Source organism: Engystomops pustulosus, chromosome 7, assembly GCF_040894005.1.
Source record: "Engystomops pustulosus chromosome 7, aEngPut4.maternal, whole genome shotgun sequence".
Taxonomy (NCBI): Eukaryota; Metazoa; Chordata; class Amphibia; order Anura; family Leptodactylidae; genus Engystomops; species Engystomops pustulosus.
The window spans coordinates 168412117-168425038 of NC_092417.1; the positions used below are offsets into that span (position 1 = coordinate 168412117).

General features: G+C 41.7%; 1 protein-coding gene across 11 annotated transcripts in view; it reads left to right on the forward strand.

Annotated features, from left to right (window-relative positions):
- MICAL2 (microtubule associated monooxygenase, calponin and LIM domain containing 2) overlaps positions 1–12922 on the forward strand; it is a 238432-nt gene that overhangs the window by 146036 nt on the left and 79474 nt on the right. For 10 of the 11 annotated variants that reach the window (XM_072118862.1, XM_072118866.1, XM_072118868.1 and 7 more), the window contains 2 exons: positions 1458–1540; positions 4733–4832. In XM_072118862.1, the coding sequence (XP_071974963.1) occupies positions 1458–1540; positions 4733–4832 (183 nt within the window). Of the gene's footprint in view, positions 1–1457; positions 1541–4732; positions 4833–9078; positions 9131–11513; positions 11733–12922 lie in introns of those variants that run through there. The other variant, XM_072118872.1, reaches the window with a different exon arrangement.

A 12922-nucleotide genomic window follows, 5' to 3' on the forward strand; every position in this document is an offset into this window, starting at 1 on the left:
CACAGCACACGCTACAATCCTGGATTATAAATCCATATTTCACAGTCCTGCTGCTACTAACAACATACAAAGATGTATGGTTAGACCTGCTGACACATTCCCTATAAAGGATTATTTTGATTTTATTATACATTTGATTTAGAACCTCGGTCACATTGTTGAGCCTCTGTGCAGCTGGGTGGATAAGTAAATCTCACATTTCCCCTGCTGACACAATGATGGCGTCCTGCCGGATACACGAGTGATGTGATACACGAGTAATGTGTATGTTAGGATATATAATATACACACAGATGATCATCTCTCGGCAGAGACGAAGCTCCTGGAAATATATGATCCCATCATCCCGTTCCCCTCACAGTCCCGGAGCCATAATATAAGATACTACTCAGCCGCTACATTGACTTATAGAGGACTGGGAAAGCTGGGTATAGGAATTACACCCAGCTTATGCAGAAGGAAATGCTATGTTACTGTTCCGCAGGGGAGGGGCATTAAGCAGGGGTTGTCTTTCTGATATTTCCTGTGTCAATACTCCTCCCCCTAAGAGAATGACACATTGAGGCACATTTACTAAGGGTGCAAATGCAGCACTTTTGTCGGGTTTCCCGAATATTTCTCTTTTGTGCCGAATTGCCTTGGCTTGGCGCACGCGATCGGATTGTGGTGCATCGGCGCCGGCTTGCATGCAACAGAAATCGGGGGGGCGTGGACGTCGGACAACCCCAGACGGATTCGGATAAACCGCGGAATTTAAAGAAGGAAAAGTATCGCAAGATCAAGCACTGACATGCACCGGGAAGAAGCAGGTGAACTCCGGCGGACCTCTGTGCAGAAGCAACACATGCAGGAACTCGGACGCACGATTTTAGTGAATCGCGCCGGACCCGAATACTCGTCGGAGTACGCACCCCGGGATGGCGACGGGACCGGGTAAGTAAATCATTGTATCAATTCATTGGGGCCGATTTACTTACCCGCTCCCGTCACGATCCCGCGGTGCGTTGTCCAAGGAGGATTCGGAGCTCCCGCGATTCACTAAGATCGTGCGTCCAATTTCCTGCATGTGTCGCTTCCGCGCCGAGATGCGCTGGAGTTCACCTTCTTCTTCGCGGTGTATGTGAGTGCTTAATCTTGTGACACAATTCCATTTTTAAATTCCGCGGTTTGTCCAAATCCGTCGGGTTGTCCGACGGCCACGTCACCCATCTCTGTCGCATGCAAGCAGGCGCCGGTGTGCCACAATCCGATCGCGTGTGCCAAAAACCCAGGGCAATTCGGGGCAAAATGGAAATATTCAGGAAACCTGATGGAATCGTGGGCCGCGGACCCTTATTAAATGAGCCCCAATGTATCATTACTATCAAACATTGGGTGATGAATATTCATACATCTCTGTTATGTGTCTATATTTGCCACCCACACGTCTGACAGTATCCTCTTCCTTAATTTTCCAGGTAAATTTTACTGCCAGCCGCACTTCATGCACTCGTTCTCGAACAGTAAACATCGCAAACGCAGAACGGATTCCAAGACACAGGTGAGGGGGGGATTACATATTGTAATGAATGAATTGATGAGTATGTGAATGAATTAATGAATGAATGTACATAATAGAAGCTACAATGTATCGGGCTGCAGTTGCCTCAGTAACTCTGCTGTTTATAGTGAACGACTCTTCCAAAACAAATGTTGCTGTTTATATCCGTCCTGACATTCCATCCTGCGGAATATTCCCTGCTAGACCCCTCCCCCCGCCCCTGATCCCAGAACACAAAGATCTGATCTATTTTGGTCAATCACAATTTTTCCAAAATTAATATTTATGGATCTATTAATAGATTATTTTATGTCTAGATGTAATGTTGAAGAACTTGGTTATACTCTAGTCACATCTAAAGCTGCAAGCAGAATTCTGATATAAGGGGTTTTGCTAATGGATTATTCATAATAGATTGGTGGGAGGGGGGCTGAGAATTAGAACCCTGAAAATCAGCTGATTCTGTGGGTCCAGATCTGAGTAGTGGCCATCACCAGCAACTGCAGAATGTCAGACCCCAAGTGATCTGATATTTATGATCGATCATACGGAAAGGTCATCAATATCTTAAAGGTGGAAAACCCCTTGTGTCAAAATGCAGGGTCTCGCACCTCTCTGCAGCCATTCCCGGTTCCTGGTCCCCCAATCCCAGCAGCTGGACCCCTAGGCATCCAATACTTATCCCCTGTCATGTGTGTAGGTGGAAAGTGTTTTCAGCACCAGCAAGCAGAGATCCTATAGATCAGTGATGGTGAACCTTTTGGAGACAGAGTGCCCAGGTTACAACCAAAACCCACATATATGTTGCAAAGTGCCAACATGACAATATAAAGTACTCCCCCAGTCCCCACAGAGCATAGTACATTCACTGCCAAAGTGTTTTTGTATATAAAAAAATGGTTTTACAGAAAAAAAGATATGTTATATTGTACCTTTCATTAGCATCTGCTGTGTGACTAGGAAGTTGCCTTTTGGGAGGAGCTGGAAAGGAGCAGTTTCCCCCCACCCCCACCCTTGTGAAACATGTGACCTTTTCAAATATATGAATAACTCCCCTCACTCGGGATTGGCTGTAGAGGAGCAGGGGGCGTCGCTAAGCCCAGTGATGGGTGTTTTCATATATTTGAAAAGTTCACATGGAGAAGCTGTTTCCCAAGGGTGGGGGGGGGGGACTGCTCCTTTCCAGACCCTCCCATTTGGCAACTGCCTAGTCACACAGCAGATGCTAATGAAAGGTACAATATAACATATCTTTTTTTTCTGTAAAACCAATTTTTAATATAAAAACACTTTGTTAGTGTATGTACTATGCTCTGTGGGGACTGGGGGAATGCTAAAAATGGGTCTCCTGGTGACAGGTTCCCTTTAAGCAGTAACTTATTGATCCCTTCTGTATCACAGGTTTTAATCGTATTGGTGTCCTGAGTTCACCAATACAATAGAAAGCTGATAGAGAAAATTGGATTGTAACTTCCTCCAGGGTCCCCCAAAGAGGAAGAATCAGGGGACCCATAGCAGGAGCTCAATTGACAATCCATCTCTATCCACACCTTCTCGTTCCTCCTGTAGTCCTGACAGCCAAATAGTGCTGAGCATGGCACATCTTGGGCTGTATTGGATCACAGGAGAAAGCCTTGAGTCCTAGCTGGCAAACTCTGTGTTGGGGTGAAGGCCTGGGTGCCCAAAGAAAGGGCTCCGAGTGCCACCTCTGGCACCTGTGCTATAGGTTCGCCACCACTTCTATAGATGATGAGCAGAGGAAACATAAAGACTATAGATCAGTGATGGCGAACCTATGGCATGGGTGCCAGAGGTGGCACTCAGAGCCCTCTCTATGGGCACCCACGCCATCACCCCAGCGCAGGGTTTGCCAGACAGGACTCCAGGCCTCTTGTACTTCCAGGCAGCCCAGGACCCTAGAAGGAATGATAATCCAAACTTCTTCTCTTTGTTTCTACTGTATTGGTGTCCTCAGGTGCCTATACAATTTAAACATGTAACAGGGAAAGGAATAATAGGTTACTGCTTAAATTGTCGAATTGGCACTTTGTGAAAAATATGTGGGTTTTGGTTGCAGTTTGGGCACTCGGCATCTAAAAGGTTTGCCATCACTGCTATAGATTATTATTATCCTGTGTGAACTCTACATAACAGAACTCACGTTTCTGTTGTCCTGACAACTGGATACAATGTATCAGTTACAATAAATATATCTATTTGGGGTCATGTCTGTTAAAGGGAACCTGTCACCAGGTTTTACTCTGCTAAAATAGCAGCCCCTTCAAGTACGGAATGAAATGACCTTTCTAAAATTCCCTCCTTTATGTCAAATCTCTATAAAAAAAAGTCTCCCCCAATGTCAGGCAAATATGACTCTTCTTACCATATTTTCACATGAGATGAATTAAGTTTAGTGGTTGCAGGGGTAATATCACTTCAGACACCCCTATCTTCTGTTCTATATAGCACCTGCAAACAAACTACTGGTGTCATTTTAAAGATATGGATCTCACCTTTCAGATCTTATTAGACTTTGTGAGCTACAGAACCGGGTATACAGACAGATAAACTCATAGTTGAAAATGCAAACAGACAAAGATCCAGTTCCCCTCTATGTTTTAACTGTCTGTATGCTGAGTTCTGTAGCTTATAGAATCGTAAGAATTGAATATGAAAGATGAGATTTTTATCTGTAATATGACAAAAAAAAACACTCTTCTATGTACTTTAGAACCAAACATACTGCTGGATTGATGCGTGCCCTGCAACCCCTAAACTTGACTCATCTCATGTGAAAATGGGATGAGAAGAGTCATCTTTTCCTGATTTTTTTATAGGTAAATGCAGGGAATACTACACGGACATTTCATCTGAGGGGGACTTCTAGTTTATTGGGGTAGAACCTGCTGACAGGTTCTCTTTAAGCACTATTGGGATTATCTGGACAGGATATATTGTAGAAAACTCCTACAAATATGAGAAGTGTAATAAGTGTGTGGTGTATGAGAAGTGTAATAAGTGTAAATGAGATGTATAAGGTCTTAATGTAAACTAGATTTCACTGACAGCAAGCAGAGATGGCGGAATGTGTTATACAATGGTTACAATGTATTGGGATAGTGATGAATGTTTTATGATATGGTTGTTTTTGCAGCTTTGTTCCTGCGCTGACTCTTCTTCTGTCTATTGCAGGATCCGGATAAAACTTGGAAAAAGGAAGAAGCCATAACTGCGGAGATCACGACAGACAGTCCCTGTAGCGCTGGCAGCAGTTCAGAGGACAGCTCCCCAGGTATCATGACTTCCTTCTATAGGAAAACGCTAAGCTGGCCCCTGGCGGTGACGAGGGACGTCCTTGCCATCCCCAGCCGCTTGTCTAACTGGACGCGTGGCGCGGTACAAGACGCCAAACGCCATATCAGGGACAATGAGCAAAGGTATTCCTACCTGTATGAGCTGCTGAGCGTGGGGCTGCCCCTGCTGTACGCCCTGTCCGAGGTATTAACCCTCATGGTCCAAGAAGCGGGACCCTCCCTGCAGTTCATAGCCGAGCAGGCGCACAACACGTTCTGGTACAAACACAGTTAGATGTGACGTCATTCCATGACATCACTAGATGAGGGAGGCTCCGCCCACTTTGCGCTTGTGGGTGTGTCCTGTTCCACATGCTGTTTTGCTAATTGAAGGAAATGCTTTAGATTTGCACTTTTTTGTACGCAAAAAGTCCGATATTTCAGGTTTACAGTTCATATTAATATTTTTGGAGCAGATTTTTGGGGGCTCCTAGAAGAACCAGCAGAATATATTAACATTTCCTATGATACATTTCTCATAATCCCCTCATTGGAAGGGTAAGAAACACATTTCATTTGCCTTAAAGGGGTTTAAAATAGAAAACATGGCTGCTATTCATACAAAAATAGCGCCCTACGTGTCCAGAGGCCGTGTCTGGTATTGCAACTCAGTTCCATTAAAGTGAATAGAACTAGACTGTAATGTCAGACACAACCACTGGACAGTTGTGGCGCTGTCCCTGAAAGAATGAAGCAAAGTTTTTCTTATTCTGGACAACCCCTTTAAGGAGCTGAGATCCTAGTAATTAACGAGAGCCAGGTTGCATTCTGGGTATTCAAGAGACGACCATTTGGCCCAAAAAGAAAATTTGTTACAATTTAGGGAAAATTAAAATCATCAAAAATAGCAAAGATAAAAAAATATATATATTTAATTTTTAAAAAAATTTTTTAAATGTATTTAAAAGAAAAATTTTTACTTGAAAATGAAAATTTTTAAAATTATTTTGAAAACCGTAGATGATAAAAATTCTTAACAATTAAAAATTGACCCAATTTGCAATCTGGGGAGAAAAAAAAAATCAATTTCTATAAATATGAATATTTTGGTCCCAAAATGTCACCTCTGCTGGTTCTGTACTGACCTGCTGTGCCAAATACTGCATTACACACATAGACATGAGGCTGCATAGTCACTTTTTTTACTCACTAATTTGATACAATTTAGATTTTTTTTTTTTTTTTTTTAGAAAATTGTAACTTTAGATTTTAATAATTTTTTTAAAATTGTGCCTTTTGTATCTTTTTTTTACTAATTTGCTACAATGGGGGTCATTTACTAAGGGCCCGATTCGCGTTTTCCCGACGTGTTACCCGAATATTTCCGATTTGCGCCGCTTGTACATGAATTGCCCCGGGTTTTTGGCGCACGCGATCGGATTGTGGCGCATCGAGGCCGGCATGCGCGCGACAGAAATCGGGGGGCGTGGCCGAACGAAAACCCGACGTATTCGGAAAAACCGCCGCATTTAAAATCCGAAAATGTGTCGCTTGGGGAGCGCTCACCTTCACCTTCTATGGGATGGTGCATTCCGGGGCGTTAAGATTATTTTCGGCGCTGCAGCGCCACCTGGTGGACGGCGGAGGAACTACCATCTTAAATCCCAGCCGGACCCGAATCCTGTGCAGAGAACGCGCCGCTGGATCGCGAATGGGCCGGGTAAGTAAATGTGCCCCAATGTTTTGATTTGCTCAGCTTGTTTATATTTATGTTTTGTGCAATAGGAAAAACGAAATTCCTTAAATTTTGCTTAATTTTTTTTAAAAAATTCTGCAAAAAGAAAACATTTCAATTTATGAAAGTCAAAAATTTCACATAAAGAAAAAAGAGAGCCGAATTTTCTAAAATATATTAAAAATAACATAAAATATCCAGCAGATCTAGCTCTGAATTAAAGAGAACCTGTCACAAGGTTTTATCCCACTAAAATACTAGTCCCCCTCAGGTAGGGGATGAATTAAATTAAAAAAATATTTCCTAAAGTCCGGAAAATGTGACTCTTCTCACCTCTTTTTCACATGAGATGAGTCAAGTTTAGTTTATGCAGCGGGCGTGTCAGTTCAGAAACCCTTATCTTCTGTCCTGTAGCACCTAGAAACATGTTGCTTATGTCATATTAAAGATAAGGATCTCATCTTTCAGATCACTTCACTTTGAGCTACAAACCCAGAGATACAGGCAGCTAAAGGCATGCTTGGAAATGCAAGATGTAGATAAAGATCCAGTTTACCTATTTTTTTTTAACTGCCTGCATGTCCAGTTCTGTAGTTCTGCCGTAAGATTGAGATTCTTATCTTTAAGGTGACAACAGTAACATGTTTCTAGGTGCTATAGAACAGAAGATAGGGGCTTATGAAGTGACCTTCCTCCTGCAACCACTAAACTTGACTCATCTCATGTACAAATGTGATGAGAAGAGTCATATTTGCCTGACTTTGGGAGAGATTTTTTTTAGGTAAACAGGTGAGATTTCACATAAAAGAGGGAATTAAGAAAGGACAATTCAAACTCTACATGGGGGGACTGCTAGTTTACAACCTGGTGACTGGTTCCCTTTAACGCTGCGAGAAAAAAATGTATTTTTCAAATTTGCTACATTATGCACACACCCGGAATTTTGGGATATATATGATTTTGGCTGTGGGATTACCTTTGAACATCTTTTTATGTATTATGTTTACCAAATAATTATTAATGTAAATTTGTAATTATTAGAATTTTACTTATCTTGTTTCATCCAATTTTCTACTCCAATCACACCCAAAGCTGCATCCATGAATATCTCGGTGCTTGGAATGAATAGTACTGTAGTTCTATCCTTCATGGGGTGTGGAGAGAGATGTGCTGTGCATATCACAAAATACCCCATAGCAGACCATACTCTATCTTATGGATCGTGGCACAGTTCTGGTGTCATGTTAAAGAGGAGACTCCTCCCTTTAGTAGTGCATAAAGAGTGTGTTCCAATGTGCTACAGAAGCGGAAAAATCCACAGTTAAATTAAGAAGCGGGAGCAACATCAGCTGTCCCCAGTTTAAGGACACCTGACTTACAGACAATCCCTAGTTCCAGATGGACTTCTTTGACTCCTGTGACCTCTGGTGAAGTCTCTGGATGCTTTACTATAGTCCCAGGCTGTAACGTGTCTGTAATGAAATTTTATTGATAATCCTTGTTCTCATGACAGCACAAATTTTAAAAATCCAATTGTCACAAGGGCAAAAAAATTTTGGTCTGGAGCTACAATTATATATAATATACTAGTTCTGACTTACATAGAAATTCAACTTGAGTCCAAACCTTAAACAAGCTATCTAGTACATAACCTGGGGACCGCCTGTATATGAAAACTACACTCCTGCTTTAACAGTAGAGGTGCACCTTGAAACCCAATTAATGTGATATTAAAGGCACAGTTGTGGTTTCATTTTAAAGGGCGCAATCTCTCCCTTAAAGGGCATCTACCACCAGGATGAAAGACTCAAGGGGCTCCAGGCTCTATTAACACCATTATGGAGCCCCTCAGGCTCATTTACACACAGTTCTTCATCCTGGTTGTAGATTTCCTTTAAGGGAGAGATTGTGCCCTTTAAAATGACACCACAACTGTGCCACAGTTCAGAAGATATCGCTGTTTGTAACTAGGTCTTATTTTCGGAGTAAAAACAGTAGTATAGCTGTAGACACACATATAAACACTGCTCTGTTGAGACACTGGATCCACTAAAGGTGCTGTAACCGTTCACATTAAACCAGAATTTTAAATGCTGCTTTGGGTGTGACCGGAGTATAACACAAGACCTAAGTATGAATTGCACAATGATGTTCCAAATGTAACCTAATGGCAATCAAAATCCATTCTACATTCCTTATTACTTGTGTTTTTTTTCTGGAATGGTCTGAAACATTGCAAAAAAAAATATATATATTCTGCCAAAAATTGTATTTTTTTTTTACAAACATTTCAAAAGTTTGATTATTTCAAGAAAGGGATTGGGAGGGGAGCGGTTCAGTGATGAGATTGCACACGCTGACTATGTTCTCATTTGTTAAAAATTCTGTTTGTATTTGATTTCCTGGAATTCTGTGTTTTTTAATTTCTGAATATTTAGATGATTTTTTTTCTTGCAGTTTTTTTTCCAATTTTTCCTCTTCTCTCTCTTTTCCTGTCTTTCCTCCTTCAGTTCATTCTCACATTCCACTTCTACGCCCACTTGTTGGCTGAACTACTGTAAGGTGATTCTCTTGCTTGCCAAAATTTTTTTTTTTTCGTAACTAATACTGCGAAAACATGTTGTGTTTAACCTGAATTTTTTAAAAATTTTTTTACTTGTGTATGAAACGCCCTTCACTTCTAACGAGATTCACCCTCCTAACCGTCTTGTGTAACGTCTTATGGAGCAATTTGTGTTTGTCTGCTGCGTCCTGCATCCTCGCAGCGTTGCCTGTGTAATCCCCCCCCGTTGCCTGCGCAATTTTCGCTACTAATAACATCGCTTACAATGTGTCGTAATTTCTCGTCAAAAATATTTGCAGGTCATAATCACAAGTTGATTGGGGGGGCTCCTGGCTGTGATTAGAGGATAAGGCGCGTTGGGAAAGTAGATGATCTGTTACAATGTATCATTTCACATGTCTTCATCATTGAAGGGGCAACAAAGTTTATACAAAAACTTTGCTATATTGGAAGTTTAGTAAATAAAAGTTCTGAAACTTTTTAGTAACTTTTTCCGAGCTGATCATAAGCAAGAAAATCTCCTGCCGAAATTCCTAAAATATTACCGGATCCTATAAATCGTCTCTTAAAGGGGCAGAATCTGTAAATTGCCTTCAGAAAGCTGAAATAATGGGCACTTTGTATCAATTAAAGGTCTTTTTTAGGTTTGCATGTTATCCCCTATAAACAATAAGGTGATCAGTAAGGTCTGACGGATGGGAGCCCCAGTGGTAACATGCACATTGGTACAACCCCTTTAAATATATCCCTAAAATTTGGGTTAGGGGGCTGTAGATAGACTGACTTGGGTAAGGGTCTTTCCTATTTCATAGAGGTCCGGTCTGCAAAAAGAAATCATGGGGGCTTACTTAGGAGAAGGGGCTTATCGGAAGATATATTTTTCAGGTCCAGTCTAATTTTGGTGTAATTAAGGTGCCCCATGATAAAAATCATTTTATTACGCTCTCACGTTTCACCAGACTAAGGTTCTGGAAATGGGAACTGGAGTTAAACATCCAAAAAAATTGGGTCCCAACGTTAGTGATACAGAACATTACATAGTCATAATTGCACAATAAAATATTATCTACTCACAGCCGCCACTAGGGGGAGCTCCATGTCTGTGAATTTATACATGAGTTCAATGGGAGCTCTGTGAATCATTGTGCAGTGAGCTCCCCCTAATGGCTGTAATGAGCATGGCAAATTTTACCTTGGGACACTGTAGAAGATGATTTGCAGCTTTGTATCAGAAAAAAAGTATCATTACTTTATGTTTGTTTTAGATAATAAGTTTCACACAGAACAATGTTCTTCCCGAAACTTTTACCATCATCTAACAAGTGACCCCACAGCTCATAAAATCCTCCCACGGTTCCATCTGTTTTTTTCACCTCTGAGATCCAATCTCCCGAGGCGGAGATCCTATAACTAAATTATAGGAGGACACAAATGGAAATATGTTTGCCTGCAGGAAAGAGATATGGGGGAAACAATAGGGAGAATGAATTGTGAGATCATATATAGGATCAGCGCCCACAGTAATGTATGGCTGCCCACGCCCCGGGTCATGCATAAGACAATACAATGTTATTCTTCTATCCCAATATATTATTATAAACAATGGAAAAGCGTTTGGGGGGCTCATTTCAACCATTTCTTCAAAATCCTAGAAACTATGGGATTCCCTTTAATTAGACCATTTTTAGGGTAAGATATTGAGATCAATATAAAATTGGTTACTAGAGCAGTATCAGATGTACACAGTGCCATACACTGTATAGTGGCAATGTCAGGCTATTGCAGCTATGCTTCCATTCACTTAAATGGAGCTGTAGTAACCATGAATGGCCACTACACAGTGTGTGGCGCTATCTCTTCTCTTCTTCCCTTACGGATGATAAGTGACGGTGTCGGACCGCCGGAACTGATGTGATATTGATGAGGGGTTTCCCACATATTATCCACAAGATTAGTGTCTCATGGGTTAGGGGGTCCAACCATTGAGTGCCCCAAGGATCACGAGAATGCAAGACCACCGCTTAGTCAACAGAGCGGTCATTCACATGCATATGGGATATTTGAGGGTCCCGATCCATGGGAGTCTCAATTGTCGGACCACCAGTAATCAGACACATACCCCTATACATAGTGTGCCTAATGGGAAAATCCCTTTAAATCTTATGTTGGGCCTCCATGCCCAAATAACGCCTGTGTTTGATACCACGTATATGGCATGTCTGACCCTGAGTTGTAGCACCGAGTCCGTGTCCTGTCCAGTTCTGGCTTGTCCACTGCTACGTTGTCTGCACGTTTATCTGCATGTTGAATAACCCACCCCTCCCCCACTGACTACAAACGACCCAAGCTTTGCTCCATCTTTTGTTCTCTCTTCTGTTTCAGAAACCTCTCAAATGGATTTTTTTTCCATCTACTTGTACCCCTCTTGTTTTGGGGGGGGGGCAAGTTCTTGCTTAAGTGACAAAATTTACCAAAATAGAGTGAATATTTTTACTTTTGAATCCTGTGTTTCAGTCGAAATGTCATGTTATGTGAGAGACATCGGAGAAGTGTCGTGGCATAAAAACCTGTAAACAAGAATAAATATAGTCATTCGTTAAATGCTCTGGCTTCATTTTCTTGCGTCTCTTCCGTTTCTTCTTCACGTCCCAAAAGTCTTATAATATATTTTTCAAAAATTTCCAAAAATTTCCACTGATTACTACATAAACCAGGGAGCAGAACAAGGGTGGACTAAGACTGCCCTGAAGGCTAGTGATGTCACGAAGGAGTCTTAATGATGACACTTAATGTAACATATCCAAAAGCTAAAACGTATAGACTGTTATGGTGGCTCCATCATGATGAGGTCCACCTTTGTTGCTTGGATATCAGATACTTCCCAAGTCCAAGCCACTTCTGCTTGAGGCTAATGGTGAATTATTAAGAAGGACTGACCCAGGATACTTCATCCAGTAAGAACTCGCTCTAGGTCCTTCAACTAGTAGGGACCCAGTCAGTGTTCTTCATCTAGTAAACACCCACCCAGGCTTCTTCATCTAGTAAAGAACCATCCAGGGTTCTTCAACTAGTAAGGCCTTAGAAAGGCCTCTTCAACTACTGAGGACCCATCCAGGCTTTTTTCAACTACTGAGGACCAATCCAGGGTTCATCAACTATTAAGGATCAACCCAAGATCCTGCAACTAAATGAAGACCCACCCATTGTTCTTTAACGACTGAGAACCCACTCAGGGTTCCTCAACTAGTAAGCATCAACCCAAGATCCTGCAACTTATGAAGACCCACCCATTGTCCTTTAACGACTGAGAACCTACTCAGGGTTCCTCTACTAGTTAGCATCAACCCAAGATCCTGCAACTAAATGAAGACCCACCCATTGTCCTTTAACGACTGAGAAACCCACTCAGGGTTCATCAACTAGTAAGCATCAACCCAAGATCCTGCAACTTATGAAGACCCACCCATTGTCCTTTAACGACTGAGAACCCACTCAGGGTTCATCAACTAGGAACCCAAATTCCTGAAACCAGTAAGGACTCACATAGGTTGCTTTAAAAATTTTGGACAGTCCCTTTTTGATAGATGATAAGTTGATCATAGATCATTCAAGTAAAAGAGTTTTCTGAGTACCTACAGTGCCACCGCAGGTCAAACAAGTAATTACGCTGTGTACATTGAAATTAATGGGTTGGATATGTAATACATGGACATGTTGGGTCCTCCAAGGGACAGAAGCTATTTGAAGGCAATTTCCTGAAAGAGAGACCCCTTATCTTTGTACTTACTAAT